General features: G+C 46.3%; 1 protein-coding gene across 3 annotated transcripts in view; it reads right to left on the minus strand.

The window, feature by feature from the left end:
* Positions 1–26,672, minus strand: part of WDR59 (WD repeat domain 59) — a 49,986-nt gene that overhangs the window by 8,675 nt on the left and 14,639 nt on the right. Inside the window, exons 7-20 of one of the 3 annotated variants that reach the window (XM_065640594.1) lie at positions 26,013–26,101; positions 25,431–25,547; positions 24,407–24,484; positions 23,258–23,414; positions 21,466–21,545; positions 19,149–19,281; positions 15,976–16,100; positions 14,994–15,158; positions 14,078–14,173; positions 12,505–12,661; positions 11,343–11,412; positions 10,906–11,059; positions 7,110–7,166; positions 811–944 (exon numbers count right to left, since the gene is read on the minus strand). In XM_065640594.1, coding sequence (XP_065496666.1) covers positions 811–944; positions 7,110–7,166; positions 10,906–11,059; positions 11,343–11,412; positions 12,505–12,661; positions 14,078–14,173; positions 14,994–15,158; positions 15,976–16,100; positions 19,149–19,281; positions 21,466–21,545; positions 23,258–23,414; positions 24,407–24,484; positions 25,431–25,547; positions 26,013–26,101 — 1,612 coding nt within the window. Of the gene's footprint in view, positions 1–810; positions 945–7,109; positions 7,167–10,905; positions 11,060–11,342; positions 11,413–12,504; positions 12,662–14,077; positions 14,174–14,993; positions 15,159–15,975; positions 16,101–19,148; positions 19,282–21,465; positions 21,546–23,257; positions 23,415–24,406; positions 24,485–25,430; positions 25,548–26,012; positions 26,102–26,672 lie in introns of those variants that run through there. The other 2 variants (XM_065640595.1, XM_065640596.1) reach the window with 2 other exon arrangements.

The raw sequence follows: 26,672 nt of genomic DNA on the forward strand, positions 1-26,672 counted from the left end.
CTATTCATCTTCACTAACATGCTGCACATCAAGTCCAGCTCCAAACCAGCTGGGATTGATACGAAGAAGTACCATTTCCAAGGAGATATCGGACTACACAAAAATGGGCCACAGAAACGATCAGAGGGCTGGAGCATCTCTGCTAGGACAACAGGCTGAGAGAGTTGGGGTTGTTCAGCCTGGAGAAGAGAAGGCTCCGGGGAGACCTTATTGAGGTCTTCTAGTACCTGAAGGGGACCTACAAGAAAGCTGGAGAGGGACTTCTTACCAGAGCATGTAGTGATAAGACAAGGAGTAATGGCTTTAAACTGAAAGAGAGGAGATTAGATCAGATATAAGGAAGAAATTCTTCCCCATGAGGGTGGCGAGGCCCTGGCACAGGTTGCCCAGAGAAGTTGTGGATGCCCCATCCCTGGGAGTGTCCAAGGCCAGGCTGGATGGGGCTTTGAGCAACCTGGTCCAGTAGAAGATGTCCCTGCCAGGGCAGGGGGGTTGGTACTAGACTATCTTTAAAGGTCCCTTCCAACTCAAACCATTCTATGATTTGCAGTGATGACATTGGAGCAACAGTTCGAATTCTGTATACAATACCCCATCGCAAATTTCTTCCATCACACTTTTTGGATTTATAGGTGACAAGTTCCCTCTCACAGACAGAGAGATACCACAAAAAAGCAGCAAGGCAAGAACAGAGGAAGAAGGCACAGAAACATTCAAAGATCAGTGCTGGCTGATGTCAGGATTAAAGCACAGCAATGCCAAAGACAGCTGCTCTCATTTGGGAAAGGATGTCAGCCCGTACATACTCACATGTAGAGCTCGCCCAGCAGCTTGTGGACAGGCAGCAAGCAGGAAATATCTTGGATAATAACTTTCCCGGCAGCTTTGATGGGGCGGTTGTTGGCATCTGTCCCCTCTCGTTTGCTTTTCCACCTCCTTGATTTCTGCAGGACAAACGGCAACATGTTAGTGGAAAGGACAGCAGGCTTCTTGGGCCAGGGAACAAAGCGCTAGGGTCAGGAACAATGCAAGCAGCACCCAAACCTGCCTTTCAGAAGGCTCTGTGTTACCCTGCAAAACATCCATGACATGCCCAGGAGAACAAGCATCTCCATCTGTAGGAAGTGAAACGCAGATCAAGGCAGCGAGCTCAAGGTCAAACTCACTCAAAAAGTATTTTGTGAGTTCCCCTGTAAAAGCCAATAAGAGAACAAATCGGCATCAGGATGCCAATCAAACCTGGGCAGGTTTGGCAGGAGGATGATTCAATTCTCATTTGAGGTCTGGTCTGGGAACCCTCTGCACACAGACCACCGCTGACTTCAGCCAACATCAGCACAGAGATATGTGGGAGGCAGCTTCGGGGCAACCTGGTGGCTCCAGACTGTCTCTTTTGGTCTCTCCGTGTTTGAGTACAGCCCTGTTTAGCGCCAGGACAGGGCTCCCGCCTCCTGCTTTATCAACAGCTTCAAACAAACAACTGGCAGATGATAAAGCAGGGCTCAAGTTTTCCTAGCAAGGCTCCTTAGATAACATGCTCACAGCTACTTACAGCTGGCTCAGGACATAAGGTGGTGAGGGAGAAGAAAGGAGAGGAATCAACACAAGGCAACAAAAACAAGAAGCCAATTTTCCCAAATACTTCCTGTACCAGACCCAGAGGCCACCTCAATGTCAAGCTGCATCAAGCCATCTGGGCTGGAGAAAACACCACAGAGTATTTGGCTGGTACCCTGGCCTCTTCCAGCTCCTCGCTCAAGGAAGAGGGATGAGGATGTGCAGGCAGAAGGCACTGGAGTTCTACCAAGGGAAGCACTGGCTGCTACACAGGGTTCCTACGTGCGGCAAAGGATAAAGATGCTTTGCAATGCTGCTCCCCTCTGGCGTGTTCCCTCACTGACACACAGAGGCGATGCTCCTGTGCAGAAGTGTCTCTTGGTCATGCTGAGTTATGGAGGCTCTCCTGAGGCACTTGTGGTGGCTTCCTGAACCCCTATCCAAAGTTGAACAGCCCCTTTGAAGGGGCCAGCAAAGCATCCCTGTGCTGATGGCTCTGCAGGGCAGGCAGAGCTCACACAGGCAACACATCAGTGCTCCTAAAGAGCAGGCTGGGCTACAGGAAGGGCAGGACCTGGACCTGCAAGCGAGGTCACCTCTTATTGTGGCTGCTGGGCCAGTTCTGGGACGGCTGGGGTGCCAAAATGCCTTTGACCGCAATCATACAATCCCGTGAGAACCTGGGCAGGCTTATCGCAGACATTAAATGCCCTTAAAAAAAAAAAATAACCTTAAGAAATTAATTCCTCTCTCAATGCCTGCATGGCCCAAGCTTAGGCCAATGTGCTGAGAGGTCTGGCTGTGCTGAACATGCTGCTGGCACATGCCATGAGAAGCACAAAGGATGTGAGGATGTGCTCCTGAAGTCACTCTGGGCACTGGGTGACTGAGGCTCAGAGGCTCAAGCACAGGCCTGACAGTAAGTGAACGAGATGTTTCAGACTTGAAGGTGGATTTTTGCAGTGATGTCCACATGACAGAGCATCATCAGTTCCCCTGGTCTTCCACCGCTCCCCAGAGTAAAAAGAAGGGACTCATAGAATCACAGAATAGTTTGGGTTGGAAGGGACCTTCAAAGCTCATCCAGTCCAACCCCTGCCATGAGCAGGGACATCTTCACCCAGATCAGGTTGCTCAGAGTCCCATCCAGCCTGGCCTGGGATGTCTCCAGGGATGGGGCACCCACCACATCTCTGGGCAACCAGAATGTTCATGCTGCCCAGTATTCAGGGGTGTCAAATGCTAGAGGAAACGGGGCTGTCAGTGTTCATCACTATGGAAAATCTGGCTGACCAGGGCACGACTCTGCTCTCTGCCACATCCCCGCCAGTCTTAATTCACCCAACGAGAACTTGCCTGCAGGATTTATCTGCTGTGTCACTCTGAAGCTGAGAAGAGCTATGTAATGGTAGGTGGCCAGAACGTGGACAGGTGGGAGACCAAACTCTCTTCAGGCCATCAGTTCCTAATCAAGGAACTGTCTTGATCAGGTCGGGCTCTCTTGCCAGCAGGCAGACTACACCTCTTTTGACAACACCTAAAACCAGAGCTACCCCCTCTGTGCTGAAGGATATGGACTGTATTTCAACAAGGTTCCCAAATAACAGCAGCACCTGGAACCTCATTCCTTGTCAGGGCAGCCAAGTGCCACCTACTACGTGCAGCAAGGAGCTGCTGATGCTGCCAAAACCAAGAACTGAGCAAAGCTTGGGAGCCCCAGCACAATGACATGCCATTAGGGCAAGAGCTCAGGCACTGTCCTGCAAGGGCTACCAGGCTTCCCACAACAAAAGCTGTTCTTTGTGCCGTTTTGGAGCAGGTGTTTGAACCCAGGCTTGCAGACACAGAACCACATTCTGCAGGTCTGTCACCAAGGGCTTCTAGAGCTTGGCAGGTAATTTGGAGAGGAACTTGCCACCTCTCGACCATCTGTAAGCCAGCTGCCCCCAGGACCTGCAGCCGATGGAGAGCTCCCTCTGATCGAGGCAGCTTCTCTGCCCTGTCATCGGGAACAGATTCAACCTGCTCCTGCCCGCTGCAAGAGCAGACTGAAGAAGCATCCCAACAGGCATTTCAAAGACTAGAAACATGGACAACACATATCACTTTCCACAGGTAATTCGGTCACTTTTTTTTTTTTTTGAGAAGGACAACAAATGAGGATGAGAATGGAAAAGAGATCCCATGAATGGTTTCCTCTGCTTGCTGTTAGCATATCACCGGACACGTGAAGACATTAAATGTATCAGAACCCCCTGAAAACTTTGACTCGCAATGAAATCGTCCTGTTTTCTTCCTCCTGGCACTGCCCTATTGTACTGGCAAAACAGGAAGCCCTAATTCTTTACTGGTGCAGCTCCAGGAGCAGAGTCAGTCAACGACCATATGCCCTGACAGTACTACACTTCCATGATCACTATTTCTGCCTCTCAAGTTGTAATAGAAGAAAATAATAAAGCCACATGTACAGTCACCATTAAAAATTACTGCTTTTTACAATTCAGGTTTGCCTTAGCTACAGCAAAAAAGTGTTAGAGAAAAACTACAATCAGAAGTATGAGAACCATCATGGATGTGGTAGAGCTCATTATCACTGACAGCAGAAGCTCTACTTTGAACCAAATAATTGCTGGCATTAATTACAGGAGTAGCTCTCCACCAGGCAGTATTTGAGCACTTTTAATAGGGATTACTAGGGACAAGGAGAGCTCTAGCTTGGGTCTGCCTGGCCAAGGCTCCCACCACCAGGTTCCTTTCTCCCTTCTGCTTCACCTCTTCTTCCAGGAGAAGCTCCCACTATGGTGCTATCAAAAGTTGTCACCGAGGCTCATGGGCATTAGGGTAGAACAGAAAACACATCTCTTCCTAGGGGCTGAAGCACAGGAGGGGAGCGGGGAACACAACGGTTGGAGCTGAAGCAAAAATCAACATGCATGCACCAAGCTAACAATTGACAGCTGAAGGTCAAAGACACAGGTCTTCTGCTCTGCCCTCTATATTTCTAGCTCCTTCTGCAGTCTAGAATCCACGCCAAGGAGAACTGCATCTACTCAGCTGCTCCTGAGAGCTTAAGGAGAGGAAGAAAAGAAAGAAAATAGCTACAGTGACAGCAAATTAAGACTCATCAGTTCCTCGGAGCACGAGAAGGAGAGAAACCAGAGCATTTATGACAATCATGGAGTTGGAGGTGACAGCGGGGAACAGCCACTGAATAATGACTTAAAAAGCCAGCCTGCACCTGCACTACCATACCCAAGGCTGTAATTTGCTGCAATCTGAGGTGATAACGATGGCAGTAAATGGGTTACATGTAGAAACAGACGGCCCAAGAATAAGCCACCAACTGCTTCGTAGCAACCACCATCATCACTGCATACTCAGCAGAAGTAGTTACAAAATGCTGCGTGCCTGCTGGAAAGGATGCTGCACAGTCAGGTGTGTGTCTCTGGATCCTGTTGAGGCAGTGCTCTAAGTACCATCGTGAAATGTAAAGTGCCTGTTTTGCATAAGCATATGTAAAATTTTGGGGTTCGTAGTATAAACTGGTGTTCGTGGGGCAAAGGGAAAGGTTGTGGGCAGAAGGGAACAGACTTGATGCTGAAGATTAAGCTGCAATGTTTACAAAATAAAGTGTTAAATGTGCTCCAAGTCAGGTTCAAGTTGCTTCTAGTATTATTATTTTTGAATAAAATTTTAAAATTGCTGCCTCTCTGCAGAAAGCTACAGTCTTTTATTCTGAACAACTGCCTACAGGTTAACTCCCCCATGGATGTCATGCACCACTGCCTGGATTTTCTCTTCAAAATAATCAACATTTACTATTTCTAGCATCTCCCACAGTACCAGGCAGCTTCCACAAAGGGGCTAAAAAATCTGAGGCACTTTTGAATCAAGCGCTCCACAGCAGGAATATTTCTTTATCGCTTCCATCAATGAATAGCTGGCATCTGCCCTGAAGTGCAGGTACTGCTGAAGCAGAGGCTAGCCATTACCTAGAAAGAATGAAGAATTATTCCTTCTTCTAGGCTTGCTAAGCTCCCGCTTCCCTGTGCACCTTGAGCAATGCTGAGCAATCCTTCCAGAAGGAAGCACCTGGTCTGCAGAAATAATCCACACCTCTCTCCATGCATGCTTGCAGCTTCGCCTTGGGCACTACAGCCCACATTGGAGAGCGTGACTGGCCTGTTCTAAAGGCTATCCACAAATACAATCAATCCTTCAAGGTTTGGACTAATCCATGTATCATTTTTAAGTATACGTTACACAAAATTATAACTTTATCACATTGCTACTTGCTCTTCTTTCCAAGCCAGTGGTAAGGGAATTAAACTGTGGCCCTTTGTGCACCACGATCTACCACACCACAAGCTGGCAGGTTCCTTGCTTGGTTTTACTTCTTCCTTTCAGACTGTTCCTGATCCAATACAGAAATTCGTTTCTTGCCTCCACTGCTCACATTTCTTTACTAGCTCTTTGCAAAAAGCCTTGATGGAGTCAAGTAAATTACTTCTGGTTTCTTTCACCTATTATTTGCTAGTATAGTCTTAGATCTGTTGTAATTAGGAAGGCTTGACCTTATTACACCAAGTTAAATTAGGTGTTATAGGATCCTATTTTATTCCTTGCTGTCTTATGAAGAGACAGCATGAAGGACAGCAGCTGTAAAAAAAAAAAAAACAAACCAGTTGTTCACACAGACATTAAGAAAGATCTGAAGAGATCATCTTTAAATTGAAATTGAGTTTTCCAAGCTTTGCCTATGCTGGGCAGATCAGTGACGAGATAGTAATTGCCCAAAATTACAGCACAGCTTGAGCTACACTGATATCATCAAGATGTTCACATGAACGACGTTCATGTGAGGGACATGTGGACCTGACTAATGGAAAGGACTGTCAAAGCCGTCTCAGAAGGGCAGGTGCCAGGAGGAGGCTGGAAGTGCAACCACTCGAGCTGAATGCAGGGTGGTGCAATTCCAAGGGCTGGGAGATTCACAAATTAAGGAGAAATTCTACTTATTGCTCCAGGAAATAAGACTTTATGGTGCATTGCACTGAGAATAGGGAGCTCATTTTAATGAGATGACAGGTCGTTGTCAGCAACTCAACCACTTCATTTCTTCCGCAGCTCTTAAGTGATCCCCACTCTCCCGCAAGACTTCACCTTTTCAGAAATGAGGTGTTCTAATGTCAGTCTCAGCTGCTGGCTGATGATGCATAATAATCATTGAGCTCCTCTGCAGTGGACACTCTCTGTTTCTTAGAGGCTGATCCTTTCTTACACTTCAAACTACCCCTTGGCATCCTTTCCTGACTGCTTGGCCAGGTAAAACAGGCATCTGGTAGGTCAGGATTCGTACCCTGCAAACTAGTGTCTGCTCCTGAGCGCTTACATGTGCGTTCACTCTTACTGAAGCCCTAGGCCCTGTGTGGAGTGCGAGTTCCCCACCTGTGTGCAGGTTACTCAAAGGCAGGCAGGTGGCATTTTATTCTTGGGCCCTTGGGCAGAAGACAGGGTTATATCAAGGACAGTATTAGCACAGCACACAGTACCGGGAAGTCGTTAATTGCTTGTATGGACCAACGTCGCCGGGCAGAGCGAGGAGACATCTGTATGTGAAAACGTTATACCCAGGAAAAGGGAAGAAAGACACCAAGAAAATTAAAGACAAAGGTAAACAAACTGAAATGAAAAGTGCCCTGAACCAGCAGAGTAAAAGATACTGTTCCCAATGGTTCTGTTACACAATGAACAGTTGCAAACCATGATCCCCACTTTCATCCACACACAATTGTATTATACAACGTTACCTACGGCACTGGCAAAGCGAGGGCTGCTGTGTCTGTGCCCCACACCAGCCTCTGTGGAAGACTTCAGCAACCACAAATCTGAATAAAGTGTTCCACATAGAGTTGTGTTACTGCAAGAAGCACTGAACTGCTTCAAGTGACCTTATTCATACCATGAATTGACAGCAGAGCAGAGGACAATGCCCTAGTTCCCCACATGCCAGGTTCCTACTCTAACCAGTTTTACTCCTCCTGGCTGAAGAGGAAGGCAGCTAAGTGTAAACTGCATCATTTTTAACACAGCTGTCTAAGTGCCATGGCACAGAGATCTGCAGGGAGCTAAATAAACATTCCTGCTTACTCAGATATCCCTTTAACATCCAGCATCTTCCAGGACTTCATTGACTGGAACCTGCTGTAACTGTTCACTTTCATTTTAAAATAACAAAAGCCACATGTAAGGATATTAGAAGGGATGTAGGGACTCTGCTACTTGGCAGTGCCATATGGAAATTGTCATGATGGGTTGAGGAACTCATTCAGGCTGAGTGAGCAATCAAATTCACCGATTGACTATGCAGAATAGCTCCAAAGCAGGCATTCATTATGAACTTGCAGACATTTCATTAAGTACTCAAAGCAGTATTATAGCAACAATAAACGGAATCTCTCAAAGCACATTACCGTGCACTCACTTGAAAAAGAAATTTCTGTTCTAGTTCTGTAAGAGTCAATACAATAAAAAGGGTTATGTTGTGTGCAATATATTTTACACCTCTTTCTGGCTGATGATAGGCAGTCAGGACCATTAGCCATGCCTTCAGCATCTACCTTCCCTTGCCCCTCACTGTTGGGAGAACTCTGCAGTCAGGGAGCCGAGAGGTGAGGCTGAGTGCAGGGCCCCACAGAAAGAGAAGACGACCACAGCCTTGTGCTACAGGTTCCTCCACCAGGCTTCACGAGGAGAAAAGGTTTAGTTGAAGGAAATTGGGTCTAGTGGAGAAGCAGCAAAACTAACCTCGGTGCCCCCAGAAAGTGCCACTCTCCTGTGAGCAGCCGCTGCTGCCAGCCTGCGCTCCGGTGCTGTGAGCCCGAGGGCTCTGTGGGCAGGAGATGACCTCAGGGATGACCTGAGAAACAGCAGCTTCCCAGTCCTACCAAAGTCCCCAATGGGAAGCACGAGGACACCGCTGTCATCTCATCACCCCTGCGTACAGCTGTCCCTCAGGCGGGGCTGAGCTGTCTCCAGGTTCCCACTGGCATGACCTTCTAACTGGGGGGAGAAAACCAGAGTCATGCACCCGCTTTAAGAGAAATCCAGGCTTGAAACACTGATGGCATTGCCATGGTACAGATACAGCTCCTCCTTTCTGCTGACTACTATTCTTTAGTGGGTTTTTTTGAGGAGTGAAAAAGAGGGAGGAAGAAAGGAGAAGCGTGCATGCGTGAATAAAAAGCAAGAAAGATATATATATGTATGTCTGTATGTAAATATATATATTAACACTAAAATGAGCACAGAAAGGCTCAGTGCCAGATTTAGTTTCATTTTTGTTCACTGTTGGGTTCAGCAGCTCCCCTGCCTTTCTTGGAACACAATATATTTCCTGTCTAGCAATGGGCAAATTCCATCTGTTTGCTAATGGCAGCGATGCCAGTCATTGTTACATGGGATTTAAATACCTGGTTATCACTGACAAATTCAGTTTGGGGGCTGTTATGTAACATGAGAATTTAACACACAGAATTTCAATCTTTGTTTAATGCAAATATAAAATTCAAGCTTTAGAGCAGGGAACTAACTAAACTCAGAGGCCAGGGTTTTTAAAATTCTCACAATGACATAAAAATATGTAGCATTGATCTAACAGAGGCCATGACATCAACTCCTAAAGAATCAGAAAACCTTTGCTGAAGGGTTTTTTTGTTTTCAAGCTATTTTATCTGTAAGAACATTTGTGCTAGCTCCCTGCTAGGGTTCTTACACTTCTTCCAACCCAGTGTGTGAGGAGATAACTTGACAGGGGGACGGGGAACACAGGAATTTTCTCTGGCTTTCAGCAGACATGGCTACACACATTCTTTGTTCTCTTGATTTTTTTTTCCCCCCTGATGAAAATCTTGTTACCATCAATACAAGGGCTGGGGAGACAGGTCACATGAAATTGCACCAAGCTGCTTCCACATGTTATTTTTAGCCTTGTCTGTCATCTTAGAGAGCTGTGTGCCAGAAACAAGCACACTGCAGAGGACAGGGGTAGCTCTTTAAATAAATTCTCCTGCAAAGACTAGAACAGGCTGTAATTCTTGTACCAGGCAGCACCATTTTCTCTTCTCGGCAAAAAGAAGTTTGTCTGGGGAAAAAAAAAAACAAACAGGGACTCCGAGAGTCTTCTGGAGGCAAAGCTTGCAGTGGGGACAGAGGCTCATCCCATGGCTGGTCAGTGCAATGACTAACTTGCATCACGTAAGCAGGACACAGTTCCAGTGGGAGCAGCTGTCACGTCCAGCACTACTGGAAAATTAAAGCCTCTTTCAGTGCCCAGGAAGGATGAGAGCTCAACGCTCTGACTTTCGCTCTGCTCCTGGGACAGAAGAACCCAAGCTCTTCTGCAGCAGAGTGCAGAGAGCTCTTGGCTTTCCTTGGGGCACCTGGGAGCTCTCCACTGCTGCAGCAGGTGTGTCCCTCAGCACGGACAGCAGGCAAACTACTCAAACACCCTGAATTCTCAGGCTCTCGATGGAAGTTTACTGTATTTTTCCAAGCCACTTCACCCCCTGTTGAAGCACAGAGTTTGTTTCTGAGCAAGCTGCATGGTCTATTACTCCCACAGCATCTGCTCCAGACAGACTGTGCCCTCGGCTGCTTCAGAACTACCCTAGGGCCACCCTACAATTACTAACGGGTCTTCCTCACCCACTACATCCCCAAAGGAAACAATCCTACTCTCCTTCAAAGCCTTGCTTGTTAACAGCAACAACAGCAAGACCTGCACCTGAACCAGAAGTATGTGGATTGAAAGAATGTTGGAGAATCACGTAGGAATGAATTTTGTTTAAAAAAAAAAAAAAAAATCCAAAGGGGCACATATCCCTGAAAGAGATACCTGTAACAGAAATAACCAAATATACCCCATTGATCCAGGAGAGGTTGTCAGTAAGCTGCAGAGAGCCACAACCCTTTGCAGTAATATACATCAGGGAGTTCCAAGAAAAACAGAGCTGCCTACACATACTTATCTGGAAACTACAACTTGTTAAGTGTGAGATTGTAACCCTACATAATGCAAAGGGAGACAGTGTAATGCACTGAAGGAAGCTGTGATGGTCAGTGTAGAGAGATATCAAAATAAGCAGGTCAAATGCTAGAGAGGATCAGTAAAGAAGATACTAATAGGGCATAAATCCATTTGACATTTTTACAGGGCTGCCTGTAAAAAAGATGCCTTCTTGAGAGGAACATGAAGCTTCTGTTACTAGCAATGCTTACAGCTATATGAAAAAAATACAGATCACAAAAACTGAAGTGTTAGTAAAGGCATTTTGGTCTGGTACTTACCCTCTCTTTGTAGTAGAAGGAGCTAATGGAGACCTGCTCCTTCTCGCTGCGTGTCGGACTCCCACTGTACAAACGCAGATTTCCTGGAGTCTCCGTGCGGATCTTCATGGGAGTAATGAGGCCACTATGGTATGCTGACAAGGCTGACAGGGATCTGGAAGCAAAGAATCACAATTTCAGGAGCTTTCACCCACCACAATGCCCTGGAGGCTCACACTGACATCTCCACAAACCAAGATGTGAGCAATGTTTCAGGTGTTCTTGAAGGAAGGTGTCTCGGCTGAGGGTCAGTGACATAAGGGACCAGCCTCTCTGTGTCGAGGGCACAGCGAGCACTAGAGGTCAGTGCTTTCTGAGGGTCAGTAGCTCCAGTGAAGGGTAGGATTTTCTCCTGCCCGCGACAGCAGCACACCTCCGATGTGACACAGGGTACTCACCGGGGTGTGGGCTCCGTTGGGGACACTGCACGGTGCATGGTCATGGGTCTCGTGAAGTACACCAGGTACCCTGAAGAAACAGGATACAGCATAAAGATCACACAAGGAGGAGGAGGTTACCCAAGGGTGCTTTACACAGGGAAATCTGGTTGTTTAAGGTAGAGTCAGGGGGCTGGCTGCCTATCTACCACACTGAGCACTTGTAAATTACAAGTAGATAATCTCATTTTCTTAACCCAAATACATTCCCTGCAAGCCCATTAAAGAGCATGTTTGGTTGAGATGATTGTCTTTAAAGCATCGACTCAAGTGGCTTACAGAGGTTAGAGAAAAGACAGCAAAAGAAAATGAGCAAATACATAACTCAAGTTTTAACTTTTCACCTGAACTTGTCATCTCAGAGGCAATGTGATGTTCACCAGGCTTCCCTGAGTGTATTCAATGCAATACTACTGTTTTACTTTCGCTGGGAAGTTGGTGATGCCTGTATGAAAAGCAGTTTTCAAAACATACTCAAACTGGGATGCAGTCGGGTTTGGAGGAGGTATGCTTGCATCTGAAACAGCTCAGTGGAACTTAAAAAATAGGTTAAGGTCTGAGTGAAATCTGTTGTGGACGATCTTTGCACTGTACACTTTCCTTGAAACCTGGACATGATTGTACCTCATCTACCATTTAGGAAAAGTTTCCCAATAATCTTGGGAAAGCTATTTCAGACAACGGAAAGTGTGCAGAATGAGAAAAAAAATGGTTAGTAACACGAATATTGCTTCAGCAAGGAGTAAGTTCAACCCCAAATGACTGGAACTTTGGGAAGACTGAGCATCGGAATATGTCCAACAGTTTGATGCTGGTAGGAGAGAACTAGGCAAGGAAAACAGCTATTCCCTGTCTTTTGTAAAAGAGAGGTCTGTCAATGCCTCTGGCACGTCGCAAGTCCTACATTTCCAAATCCTAAAATCCCACATGCACCACCAGCTGCAAACAGTTGCTAACTAGTTTCATTGTCTGTAAATTTATCACATTGCTACTTTAATACCATTTCTTACTCATTGCATGGCAGTGACCAAAGCCTTGTCTTGTTCAGAGGCAAGTGTTCCCCAAGATATTAAGAGGACTGTTCCCCGGGGAGCTGTTGTAACATATCAGCGATGGGGCTAACCTGCACCACAGAACCTGGCTCCAGAGGTCCGTGGAAATGGGATGTTAGAGTCCTGGTAGGAGCCATAGGCATTGGAGACCCGGGCGAACGTGGGCAAGGGGGGTGTTACCGAGTTGGACAAAGCGTAGGGATTGCTGGACGTGCTGTCCTCTTGGTTCTGAAACAGAAGTTACTCAAGGTCACACTCCTGCTGCCACAGGAAGGAAACCCAGCTGGAGCACAGGAGATCGTGGTGCCAAGGAGCCTCACAGAAGGTGCTCTGCCTTTGAGCCAGAGCAGATCCAGCACAGACCATGGTTACTGCTCTGCTGCAAAGGCACTTGCAGGCACATTTACCTTTGATGGAACAACTTCTCTGGCTGCTTGTCCACAGATTTCCTTCTCACCACATCCATGTTGAAATATGGAGTTCAACTTGGGGTGAAACAATGGGAAAGTCGACAGAAAATCTGACCTTCGGACTCTGGATATGACTGTCAACACAGGGAGCTGAGCTAAACCTGATAACCTCAATGATGCAAGTGAGACAAAGTCTCCTTAAATAGGAATATCGCACAATTGAGGGGGGGTCAAATGCAGATTGGGAGTCTGGAAGTGAGGAACGCAGGTGGTGTGAAATACTGGGGGACCTCAGGCCTATCCGTAGGAATTTTGGCAGAAATCTGCATTTATCTGGATAAAAAGTACTACAGCTTAGCTTTAAAGAAATTCTTTAAAGTCAGCAGTGCCTGGCTTGAGTCATCAGATTTCCATACAATGGAGAAAATCCCCACTCTTACAACATTCCTACTGAAACCAAGTAGAATTAAGCCTTGCCCTATAAAAAAAAGCCCTTTATTTGTGATGAATAAACAAAAACTCTTGCAAAAGAAACCTGAGGAGACTCTCCATTCTTTTCCTGGATGCTAAAGCACCCACTCCAGTACACTTCGCCCACACAGACCTAATACCTGACACTGGGATGCTGAGTAGGTATCACATCTCTCTCAGCTAAGGGCAGAGTGACTTGGATTTATCTGCAGTATTACGTCTACAAAACCCTAGCACAAGGCTTCAGAAAAAACAGACTTTCCCAGATTTTTTTTTTAAGGGAAGAAAACAAAGATCCTAGAATAGGACTAGCAGGATCTTAGACTAGAGCTGAGGAGGTGAAGACAAATGCCACTGCCTTTCAGACAAGAATGAATCCATCAGCTCCCTGAGGCCTCTTATCTTCTCTCACAGATGATAACCATGCCCTGGCACTCGGTGAGATACACTCAGAGCTGGGAAGTACCAGGCACCACTAAGATGCTCCAGCTCCCAAGTCATTCCTGCTAACCTGAGTATCAGTGACATGCAGAGTTCCCCAAAGCGGCAAACCTTCAGGGCCTGATTTTCAGAAATAAAACACATCTAATCATCCGTTCCATCTTCTTCAACATTAACCAGAAGTGCTTACACAAATGTAGCGGCCAGTCACAGGGGTCTGTTTACATGGCTAATGAGGCCAGACTCTCACTGCAGAGTCAGAAGTGTGGGATGTGGGAGAAGACAACAAACTAGGGCAGAAAGCCCACGCAGTTCTCCATACCACAACAGACTCCAGCCAGGAGACCAGCTGACGCAGGCAGGGCTCCAGGCAGCTCTGGTTCCGCTTCACTTTCTGCAGAGAAGTGTCTTTCAGTATCTGGAATACATACAAGATGCAGCTTGAATCATGGTTACATACACACCTTCCTCACATCCTTTTTTGTCTACAGAGCAGCTAAGAGGTTAAGGTGCCAAAGACATCCTGTAGCATTCACTGGAGCCACACTGACCCATTGGTGTGCTGTCTGCTTTGAGGAACAGCTGTGAGCTTTGATCAGAGCACTCAAGGTTCACATAGGTTCAGTATGCTCTGAACCAGGATTTGGGCTTCTACACTGCTGTAGCCCACAAGTTCCATACCAGTTTGTGGCAAATTGAATCAGTTTTTTTTCTTTTTTTTTTTCCAGGAAGGAACCCGAATTGATTCATCTACTTGCTGCTGGGCAAGAGATTTCATTAGCAATAGGACTTCCTACACCAGATGACCAAACACCTCGTCTGGAATTAGCAGGACCCATGTAAAAAGTCCCCTCACTTTTCAAACAGTTTGTGGAGGAGAGCAGGAAGCAACACCCCAGCTCAAAAAATATTATCTTTCTGCAGCTGGATGCTTAGCTGGTCATTTTGTCTATTATGAAGTTGGGGACAACTGCATGAGGAGATGGATGCCAGGGATCCTTACACAACATGCATCACACAGAAATACAGTAGCAGTGCAGAACACACATTCAAAAAGTGGAGGAAGGCAAATACTGGGCTGCAAGTCCAACAAAAACCTCATCCTAGGAGCTCCACAAGGTATCAGTTTGAAGTGACAACTGGTTCAGCAAGGTCAGATGTTTTACTGTGTCAATAATCTAGACATCAAGCATCCAGCATTTGTATATTTATAAAGACAGTGTACAGTCCCCACACACCTTCAGCAGCTTTGCCTTCATGGAGGCGGTGATCGAGGTCGGGTTGATGAACTGGAAGGACGGTGCAGCGTTATTGGGATACTGGACAGGGAACATCACTAGCATCCTGACTCTGTGGTTGCCACAGTGCACCGACACCGTACAGCTGCGACTCACTGCATCCATCTGCGTGAGGAAAAGCAATTGCTCTGTAGTTAGATCTCCAAGGACCTTTAAACTTCTAGTGGCTTAAATTCATGCTGAGAGGTTGATTCTTCTACACACACAGAAGACGAAGTCATGCTACTCTTGAGGGCAGCAAACACAGTGACAGCAAAAAACCTCAGGCAGATACAGACAGACTCAGCTTGTACCCGCAGACTGCCAGTCCAGCATCCCAGCATCTGGAGACCACAGCCAGCCCAGGCTGGGCCCAAATCAGGCTCTGCTCCTCAGCCCACTGCACGGAGAGCTCCAGGCCCAGGCACCATCCAAGATCATATACCACTGTGCCACTAAACTACCTCAGGATCATGCCAGGAGCTGTGGAACTACCAGGGTGGGGAAAGGAGACAAGCAGCTGCCTCACACCTCCCATCCCAGCACATTGCTGTGCCTCCAGAGGAGCATTCGGCATGCAAGGGAGATCCCAAAACTGAGGGAGAGTGTGTAGACAAGGAGGGCTCAGCAGATGGGGTTCAGAAACAGCTGAAATGAGATCAGCTGCATGTAGCGCAACAAGTCACTTTTCACACTAGGCAAAGAGAAAAACATCGTCCAGCCTTCTCGGGAGCAGTGCCAGTGCTGAAATATTTCTCTCACTCCCAGTGTCTGGGATTATCCTCTTTCCTACTACCCCTGGCCAAAAGGATCTCTGCAGCTCAAAATAAACCTTGTTTACAGACAGTAGTCACTGCAGCAAAGAAGGTTCCCCTCAAAAAGCTCCGATGAGCCAGGTCGCCCGCATCCCCTCCTAACAAGCCAGCAAAAGGAAACTCTTTACCTCCACATTGACATTTCGGATCTGCACGTTGATCAGTGAAAACTCCTGCTGCAGTGTTTGAGGCAGCCCCAGCTGGTCCGTTTTCTTTCCCACCAGGGGGTCATTCAGAAAATCTTCTTTTAAGGCTGACAGGAAAAATGGAGAACGGGTTGAGACACGCTGTAACAGACGTTTGACATGCAATGTCAAGAGGCAGCCAAGACAGCAGGCTTCCCTCTGCTCTTCCAACATGCAGAGGTATGAATTTTACCTGGAAAAGACCTGTGAGCTAGAGGGTCTCAGCTGTTGTTTAGAAGCAGGCTTCTGAGCTGTGCTCTTCAAAAAAAAAAAAACCTGCCTGCACACAGGTTTCCCAGGAAGGTTACAGAAGCTGCCTGTACCTTGTACAGCCCTAAATGGTCTGTCTCTACTCATTTGAGACCCTTTCTCCTCGCTATACAGAATGGCCAGAGTCACAAAGAGCTGAACTGGAGCCTCTCAGTTCAGAGGGGAAGAACTGCTGCCAAAGCAGTCTCCAGGAGGAGCTCTGGTCTTGGGACTCACATCTCAGCACTCTTGGCTTTCAGAAAGCGCTTCCAAAGTGTAATAAGGCTTTGGGAGAGAGAACAGGGTATTTCTGGCCCTATGAGAGGCTTAATTCATTTGTAGCAGACATGTGCATTTAACATTGCCAAGCACTGTGGTGCTTTAATGGTCTTTGAAGAATCATCTAAGTGCTGAGTCTAGCTGTCCAGTTCCACCCTCGACAGTTTTCAGGAGGACAATAACTCCTGAAGGCAAGCACTACAGGACACAAGGAATTATGGTTAAGATAACAAACTTGACTGACTTTCATAAGAATTGGTCTCTGCCCATGGTCATGCCTGGCTTTTGCCTCGACTCTTGCTATGTATTCCCATTAGGACAGGGGCAGCTCCTTCTGAAGGGGGTTTTGCTGTGGCACCACCACTTCGTAAGAAGATCAAATGCATTTTTTTATGATAGTTCCAAGGACACAAGAGAAGTCACGATTATTCAGCTGTGACTCTTGTATTGCAATATCATATTCCACAGACTATTCCTAGCAAATAAATAAATGAAAAGAAATGCAAAAAGCTGTCTTTTTATAGGTATTTGCCTAAAACTTGCTGATTTTGCTGCTGGGACAAATATATCTGGTTTTACTGCTGCCAAGTGGGTTGCTGAATTTGGATAGGTAGGATGCTCAGCTGCTCATACCTGTTTGTGATTTTATTATAGTGCTTAGATACACTTCACAAAAGGAAGCTGAAAAGGGGATTAAAGGAAGATCAGTGGCTCTCAGCAAAGATAATTATTTCTAGCTCAGGACACCACATAGCTTACTGAAAAGCCATCTCTGAGGTTCCCGATACGGGCAACACCCTCCTTTTGTCTTCTCCTCCCATTCCCTTCCAATCAGTTTCTAATCCCCCAAAGCTCACATATTTGTCTAGATTCCTAAAGATCCTTTATAGGCAGCAGCCAGTGCGGAGAGCTGCACACTGAAGACACAGCTGGTGGGTTTTCTGCTTTATCTGCAGAGCGCTGTTTTCTTCAAAGATCCCCCAAGGTGCTTTACTAATATAACATGGAGCTTTGTCTGCAGCTGAAATGCAGCCACCTCCAGGGTGAAACATCAGCAGTCCACAATAGCTTTTAGGCTAGAAGGAACCTGAAATTCCTACCTAGAGACTTGGTTGTGCATTGATCCTGCAGGCATGGTATTTGCAGCAAAACCTACCCTGCTACAGAAAAGCCATTTGCATTCCCTCTGCCCACAGGGGAAACCTTAACAATCTGAGCCAAAGCCAGACCCACACAGAAACCATGTACGAATGTGACAGTGAAAGATTTAACTCTCTCCTGTGGAAAAAGAGAGGTCGGGCAGCCAGAATGAGAACACTGAATGCTCCCAGCTGGAGCGAGAGAAGCTGTGGTTCCCCACGAAGTACAGCTCACAGGGAGCACAGGTAACCGGGGCTCTTTCTACCATTATAAAACCATCATGCAGACAGAGGTGCTGACAGCTTCTAGAAACATGTTCTGCTGCCGCCCAGGCTAGGTGGAAGGGAGGAAATTCACTGGGATTTGCTGGGCAGGAAACTTCCAGTTTAGGAAGAGATGACTTCCCTCAAGGACCTCACAGCTGGCTCCTTTATTCAGAGGACAGACATCAGACCACTTCCTCCGCTTCTCTCCAGTTTGCTGGCAAGTCAAAAGGAGAATCAAATTGCTTCCCAGTAAGACTCTCACACGGGGATCCATGGCAGGACCCCACTACAATACAGAAAGGACCTGTGAATTTAAACCCAAGGTAACACAAAGACATGGGAGCACCCGATTCTTCTTGCTCAGTATTAGACACAGAAACCTCTTTAGACAGTTTTTTTCACATGCAAACCATCACCATGGGTCTTAGCTGTGGCAATCTCTTCTATTCTGGTACTTAAACTCTTCGAACACTAACACCCTGAATGCTTAACCTGGCCAGAGCCTTAACCAAACAAATGCTCCTTGGTATTCCTTCCTTGTTTGCCTTCTCTTCCATAAAGCCAAATCAATGCTTTCTGTTAAAGTCCATCCACCCATCTGGTACTCAGAAGTCAGAAGCACCATCCTTCTCCCTGGGCTCTGCCAGCCTTCAGCCACCTCCCATCAGTACCTGGTGAACAAAACTGCATGAGCTCTCTCTGTGCTACTTCTGGTGGATGGGAAAAGACACCAGCAAACACCTCCGTATTAGACCAGTTCACGCAGTGATCCCAGCAGAAGTGCTGTGATGTAAACTGCTTGTGTCAGAGTGCTTTACCCAAATGCTCCCCTCTTCTCTGGGCTCACCTCTCAGCCTAAACTGAACTACCTTAAGAGCTGGAACTGTCTTTCCATTTACCTTATTCTTCTCAGGAAGCCACAACCATAACCTAAAGACAATTCAATTAAATGCTACTAGCAGAGCTCCATTTTACAGTTGGAATGACATTACTGCGCTAAAGGAAAAAAAAATTTGGTAGGACCATCCTCAGAAACCTCTAGTGTCGGGGAATCTGTTAATCTTTGAAACAGCACCAGTTTGTGCTTTGCGTACAACGTTATATTCTTATAGTGTGATGCAACATCTTCCCAATACAAAGAGAGCTGCTGTTTGATGTTCCACGATCCATCACTTGTCTCACCTTCCTCATCCCCATGCCCAGAGTTATGCTGGGGCTCAGAGTCCTGGGGGTGAAGGGTCTTGTCTGGCTCTGGCAGATGAGAAATCCCATCGATAAGGTCCTCAACTCCATCCAGGATATCATTAGCGCACAGCTGAAAAGAACAAACACACCCAAATGCTGCACAACAGAAACCACGCTGGGGAAAGAGCCACCACTAAACAACTCGTTTCTCCAGGGAGCTGGATTTTCCAGGTAGATCCGTCCATGCAACAGTCATGACTAAATCCTCAATATTGTTTCTGTGACAAAGACAGGTCATCTTCCACTTGCCAGCATCCTCAGCTCTGTAAGCTCAGACAGCCTGGCCAAATCTTCAGCTCACTTACAAAGCCACTTAGTTGACATGGCTAGTCTAAGTAACAGAGGTTTTACTTTAATCAAAACTAAAGCTGATATGACTTTAAGTCCTTGGATTAATTTGTCAAAACTGGTTTCATTTTTATATTGGATAAAATAATAGCACACCTTCTGCTTTTGGTATTTACACTCCAGTAGGATCTAGAGAACCAGGTACGTACTAGGGGCCCAAGTGCTCTAGATCCTGTATCAAAAAGAGACCATGAAAACTTGTATTTTAAGTTATGCGCAAGAAAATAGGAAAGATGAAGAGAAGAAACACAGGGAAGAAAAAGGATAAAGGTGCAATGTAGCAAATTACAGAATTGGTCACCAGTAACATGCCATCATGTGTATAGTTTGATCCAGAGAAAGACAAAAAAGAGGGAGCCAGCAGAGGAAAAGTAAATGCTCTGACATGGATGAACAATTGGTTTAAAGACAGGAAAGAAATGAAATTTTCACAAATATATCAGGTAGGAGTAAAGGGTCATTTTTCACAGAGAAGGTTTGTTACAGACCTGCAGGACTCCTGCAGGATCTGTGCTGGGAACACATGCTTCTCAAATATTCATTAAAAACCTGGAACAGGAGGTGAATAGTGACATGACCAGGTTTGCTGATGCCACCAAGTTATTCATGGTAGTAACAAGAGTGGCTGACTGCAAACAATCACAGAAGGGCCTTACAGGAGTTAACTGTATTAAAATGAAAGACGAACTTCAGTTCAGACAAATATAAAGCAATGCATATAGGGGAAAAATGGCAAGTTCAAGCTGACTGAGGGAACAAGACGTAGAGGCCACACTGAGCTGATGTTTTCATGGAATTACGCCCAACAATTTAAAAACCAAAATGAGCACTGGGAATTCTTTGGAAAGAACAAAGCTCAGATCCCAATCCCAACAAGCATATAGTAGAACTAGAAAAAGCTCATGAAAGGCAAAAGGACAATCAAAGTTCTCGAACAAGGGATGAAGTAAATCAAGACCTTTTGACTTGAAAAAGGAGGCAGCTGAAGAGGGATATGATGGAGGGCTACAGAACTGTGAGTGGCACAGACAAGATGCCCGCTCTTTTCATCTCCAATGTCATGACACTAGCAGGTTGCAAAATAAACAAATGAACGGAGCTTTTTCCACACAGCATGCAGAAAAGCCATGAAACTTCTTGTTCATAGGATGTTTAAGGTGACAAAAATTTACACAGGTGCGAAAAAAGAACAAGACTAGAGAAGTTAAATTAATCAAGCGCTGTCAAATACAAAGACATCAGAACCAATACGCCCTTAAGATGCAAACTGCAGGAGGCTTGGGAGGGCATTTGAGAGAAACATCACTCCATACTTGCCTTGTTCTTATCCTCTTCCAAGACATCCACAGCTGAAGATGAGACAGGGCAATATGGGCCATCATGGCCATATGAACCTCTGGTCTGACCCAGCACAGCTCTACTAGTAATTGCACCAGCAATTTGCAACTGCTGCCAGACAGCAGAACAACAGGATTCACACTGCCTGCACCAGGCTAAGAGGCAATGGGAGCAAGGGGAGGAAGTGGAGGGCACAATCCCTACATTTACCTGATACCTAAAACGCCAAGAAAGAGTTACACAGTCTTGCAGCCATGGAGGTGGCATCTTCAGAGGCAATGCAAGCAGTAACTGATCTCCACCTTTCCCGAACAACTTCTACGCTTACTCTTGAACAACAAAGCAGCCTTGCATTTCCACAGAAGCTTTTGAGACACAGAGAGGCTTTATCACAGGTCTCTTCGGGGATGCTTCTGGGTTGAAGCTGAAGAGGAAAGTGAAGTGGCAGCTGGCTGCTGCGTTTGCAGCTTTAGGGTATCAGAGGAGTGACTGGGAGTGCAAGGAAAGGGAGGTGAACCCAGCCTGCAAAAAAACTCTCACAAGTTCAAGAGCAAAAGTGTTTACGTACCCTCTGCAGCTGAGAGTCAATCCGCCACATCCGCAGAGTCTGATCACGGGACCACGTAACCAGCTGGTAGTCTTTAGAACCTAAAAAGGACACAAACAATTTAAAGACCCCGCTGAAAACAGAGACCATCTCGGCCCTGCACTTAGCGTAAACAGATTCAAGCAAGGAGATCCAATGGATAAGGTACTAAGCTGGAAGGCAGAATGAGCCTTATTTCACTTTGAACAGACCTTTGCGCATCGGCCTTTATGTCTGCCTGCACCACGGTTAAACCTCTACGTGGGGTATAACGTACAAGTGAAAAGCACAAAGTAAGTATAATGAATGTGATTTGAGATTTCCAACTAGGAATGAACAAGCCCTACTACAACACTTACTTAAACAGAAGAAATAATATAGTTCAAAAATGGACTTATTTTTTACAATAACTGTAAAATCAAAATATCTTTTAGTTCACCATATCTGTTTCAAGATGCAGGTGTTTTAAAACATTTCTAAGCTAAGAGAAGCTGGTTCTACCCTCCCCCTTTTTCATTCTGAGACTTGGATGATGCCAAGACAAGTTCAGGCTGTAATGAAATACATCTAGCCACATACTATCTGTCCACAGATAAAGGTACACCGGCTTATTTATGTCCATATTTAGGCCTAGTGATACAGATTAAGTTTCCCCTGTCAAACAGCTGCTGCATTTAGGAATTTGCTGCTGCACAGCTGCTTCCTACACCCCTCTGCTGAGGCACAGTGCTGTCTAAATACAGCACAGCAGACTCTATGGAAGGAGATTTGCACTATCTTGGTAGTCTCTACACTGAAACAGACTTGGAACGCTTGTACGACTGATTTATGTTGCTGAAGATGCGCATGACTTCCAGCCTTGGATATATATCTATTAACTCAGCTAAGACAACACAACTGTGGTTCCAGCCTGCTTGAATGTTCACAGACAAGCTGTCTTAGATTGCACATCTGGATCCTAATACGGTTCTATGCCGCTTTCCTCTTTTTAAAAGAGGAAAAGCAAATTGTAGAGAAGAAGGTGACTTAACTGAATTGCCCCAACAGCTGGTATCAAGAGGGTTGGACCAGAACTTTTACATGGCACTGCAAAGCAGTACCATGAGTGACACCAAAGTCAGACGTGCTTGTTTGGTCGATGGCAGCTGAGGTGCTGGAAACAAAGCTGTGCTCTGTGTGGTGATCCAGCCTCTCATATGGAATCTCCTATATTTAGCTGCCTACTCCAGAAAATTTAGTCAGGATTGAACTCTAACAGGAGCCTCTCTATTCCACACTCTCCCTCCCCTGTCTTTGCCAGCACACACATAAGGGAGGTTTGCTGGTTTTGTGGTCTGGGACACGCTAGAGGCTGCTGATCCAGGCAGAGATGCAAGGGGTTAACAGGTCAGCCTGCAGCTCTGAGCAGGGGGACAGCGCCTGCACTCACGCACCCATCTAACGGTTCGTATAATTTATAATGAAAGATTCATTTAAAACTAGACTAACAGGAGAGTGGAAGCAATTAGAGTCACCGCTGACCCACTAAGCATTCAGTGCATTTGCTTTTTTAGCACGGAAACAACAGGGCAATGCTCTGTGGGCACTGCTGTAAACCAAGTACAAAACGGCTGTAGCTTGAGGGGGGGCAGGAAAGCAGGTCGGAGCTACTCCAAAGAAAAGCAAGAGTCAAACGCCAATAGCACAAGCATTGTATCCAGGAGCCAGGCATCCACACCGTGGCTAGCCAACAGCCACAGTGCAAGGGAGCATGCACATCCAGCCCCGAACTCACCTTCTTTCTGCTTCCTCCACTGAAACTCCAGCACGACGTCGTCATGTCCCACAAAAGTGTGGACAGGCGTGTTCAAGTCAAAGACGTTCCAGAGAAGGAGACTGTTCTCCCGACGGAGCTGGGGGACCATCACTGTCACCAGCCCATTGCTGAAAGGCTTGAGAGAGAAACACCCTTCCAGTTAGCCTCAGGGAGTTATACTCCCATGCTGCTGTTATCATGCTTGAAACACATGGGTTTTAAAGGAGCTGAGCACAAAACAGAACCAGGTCTAAAACTAGGGATGAGTTGAAGGCAACTGCTGTGCAAAAACAGTGTCTTACAAGGGAAAAGATGTAGTACACTTTGAGATATTCAATGCAGCTCACTTAAGTTTTCTTTCCACTGCTTCTTCACTTTTCAGCTGTGAGGCTGGAGACATTTCTCCCTTCATTTTTCCCATGGGATCTTTACTGCAATTTGCCTAGAGCTGCAAGAACTGCTATGTAGGGACTGAGCCCCAGCAGCTGCTCAGAGGAACACTGAAACCCAGACCTACACCCCCCACCATGGGGACAGGGAAAGGGGATCAAAGATTCAAGGCACAGCACTGGCTTCAGGCCACATTCAGATGTCTGGGGAAGAGAACGGATACGATGGATGTTAAGAGCCTTAGCTTCACACAGGTGAGTGCTTGCTCTATAAAAGGCAACAGTTCTTGGATTTGATATGCTGTAAGAGCCCACTGTGGCACACTTGGAAACCTTGGAAGTAAATGAGGCACTCGGTGAGGGCAGCAGATTGTTGCATTGCTCTGTGTAACAGGTACCAATACTGGAGCTGAGTGGAAAAACAAGACAGTGAGAGCAGCATCCATTTTCTGAGCCTCTTGCTCCTAGAACCAACCACCTGCACCTGGGTTTTTGCCCCTCAGGAGGACGATGCCGAAGAGTGGGATCTCACACTGCTTGTCATTCCTTCTCCTGAGTGCCCCATCACGACATTGCTTTTCTGGGCCTTTTAAGCACCAAGAGGGATTTTAAAAATAAATGTAATCATGTCTAGCAGTAGAACTGGTGAGAAGCCCTTCAGCAGTTCTTCTTTATTTAATGTCTCTTTGTGCATTTGCTCTCGCAGCACAAGTAGGGCTGGTGGGAGTTTCTCACTCACCGTGTATCTTGCCTTCCAGACAGGAACCTGGCAGGGAAGGATATTGAGGTACTTCCGAGGCTGACGGTAATCCCAGAACTTAAAACAAACACAAACAAAGGCAGGAGTCAGCTGGCTATACTGTCGGGCTGCAGTCTTCCATGTGGCTTGCAGATATACCAGAGTGAAAAACTTGCCAGAGTGCCCACAGCATCATTAGTAATCCCATTCATTAACAGCAGAGATGGCCCCAAAGGACAAATATCAAGCTATCAGCATCTGGCAGCATCCCTTAGACAATGAGTGACTTGAGGTCACATTCACAGTGATCATAGCTTGAGTAATTAGAGCAGGGAGACAGGCAGCCTACTTGGGCTTTCAGAGCTACAAGGTACCCTGCAGGCTCCCAGCCAATGTGCCAGTCCAGACTGGAGGCAGGCCTACCCTGCTGTTACTGCTCACTTTGTAATGAAGTATCTAACCTTTCGCTTTGCTAGAATACACATCAATTGCACTTGCCTCAGAGCTTAGCTAAATGTGAATGAACTCTATTTGGCTGACATACAAAGCACACTATTTCCCCTCAAGTAAAAGGCCCTGCATAGCAATGCTCACAGGCAGTTTCTTATTGATAACCCAATTCAACACGAGTCTGGGAACCCCAGGGGATGGAGCATGGCTCCCCTCAAGTTGCTGTAATCAGCTTGAGGCTGGCAACGCTGCATTTTGGGGAGAAGGCTCTTCTAGTATGTGTGGCCAGCTCCATTCTGGCAAGCAACAGGCAGAGGCAGTTGTTTTCAGCTTCAGTACTGCCCAAACCACCACAGATATGTGGCAAACATATGTGCACCCATCCTGTAATGACTTCTCTGCCCGTTCTGTAAATGCACTCCTGGCTCAACACACGCAGGCTGCCAGAAATCAAATAATAAGGATCCAGATCTTGCCAACGGCAAGCACTGCCCAAGACTACAGCAGCAGCAGAAAGGGATCTGCTCCACCACCCCGACATCTCCCAAGCACAAGTCTCAGACACTACACCTACCCTGACAGAGTTGTCCTGGCTGGAAGTGGCCAGCGTGTACTCATTGTCAGGATGCCAATCCAGACCGTGGATTTTAGAGAGATGAGCTGCCAAGTACTCTACTGCAGTGCTGGGTTTCTGCAAGGAGAGACATTTTCCAACTCAGCACGGGGCTCCTGAAATTTGGTCTAGTCTTTTGGCATAAAAAGAGACACTTTAACAAGGGTGGAAGAGGTAGAACACCCTCCTGCTGAGGAAAGGTAAATAGCTCAGCAAAAGTAGTTGAAGGAAAGGTCCTGCGAAGGTGTGGCGAATTCCAGTCACCAAGCGCAGCCCTGAACCACACTTCACACTTGGTAAAACAGTTAAGTACTAGAGATCAAAAGCAAAATGTTAATGAACATAATTTCTGGGGAAGAAGGCTATCTACATGCTCTCTTCAGGCTTGTGGGCTCCCATGTCTCTCTACTTTAAATCAACCCGCAAGAGAGAGATTTGGGGGGAAGTAATATATTTTTTTTCAATATTCGTCTGTGACCAGAGGGATGTCTGTATTGGGTAGGGAGGAATACGCAAAGACTGCTCCAAAACCCCTCAACTTACCCTTTTGTCCCATATTCGGACATCCCCATCATGGCTTGTTGCTAAACAGTTGGCATTTTTCTTGTTCCATTTCACCTGGGAAGCTCCAGCTGCAGCACAAACAGAGCAGGTCAAAACAAACAAACAAAAAGTAAATGGCACAGTAGGCCCCTGACCTGGGCTTAAAGCTGCTCTTCATGAAAATCACTAACTCCTGATTCCTCAGCTTAGCTTTTGTGTCCTGAATAACTCAAAGAAAGAGTGTTCCCATTACATGCTTAGAGATCCCCCGCTCCCAAATCCCTTCTGTTTTCATTCAAGCTGCTTCCAGGTGCTCAAGGATTGATTTATCTCCCTAACACTATATTATCCAACACTATACAGGGAATCGGTGTTATTGATCTATTATTAAAATACAGATGTAGGAGAAGGCTGCAGTGCAGGTGGACCTCATGTCTGGCCAGCTGGAGGTAGAGTCATCACTGGGTAGATCTGAAGGCCCAGCTGTTAAAATACACCACAGAAGTCAAAGACATCAATGGCATTGTAAAGAAACTGGATGAGGGTCCAGATATGATTATGTGACATCACAAGGGACTCAGTCAAGGGCCTAAAATCAGAAGTTGGTTGGTTGTTTCTAATAAGAAGCAAAATACAGCTTCTGTTGATGTGGATTGTTCA

This window comes from Caloenas nicobarica, chromosome 9 (genome assembly GCF_036013445.1).
Source record: "Caloenas nicobarica isolate bCalNic1 chromosome 9, bCalNic1.hap1, whole genome shotgun sequence".
Classification (NCBI taxonomy): Eukaryota; Metazoa; Chordata; class Aves; order Columbiformes; family Columbidae; genus Caloenas; species Caloenas nicobarica.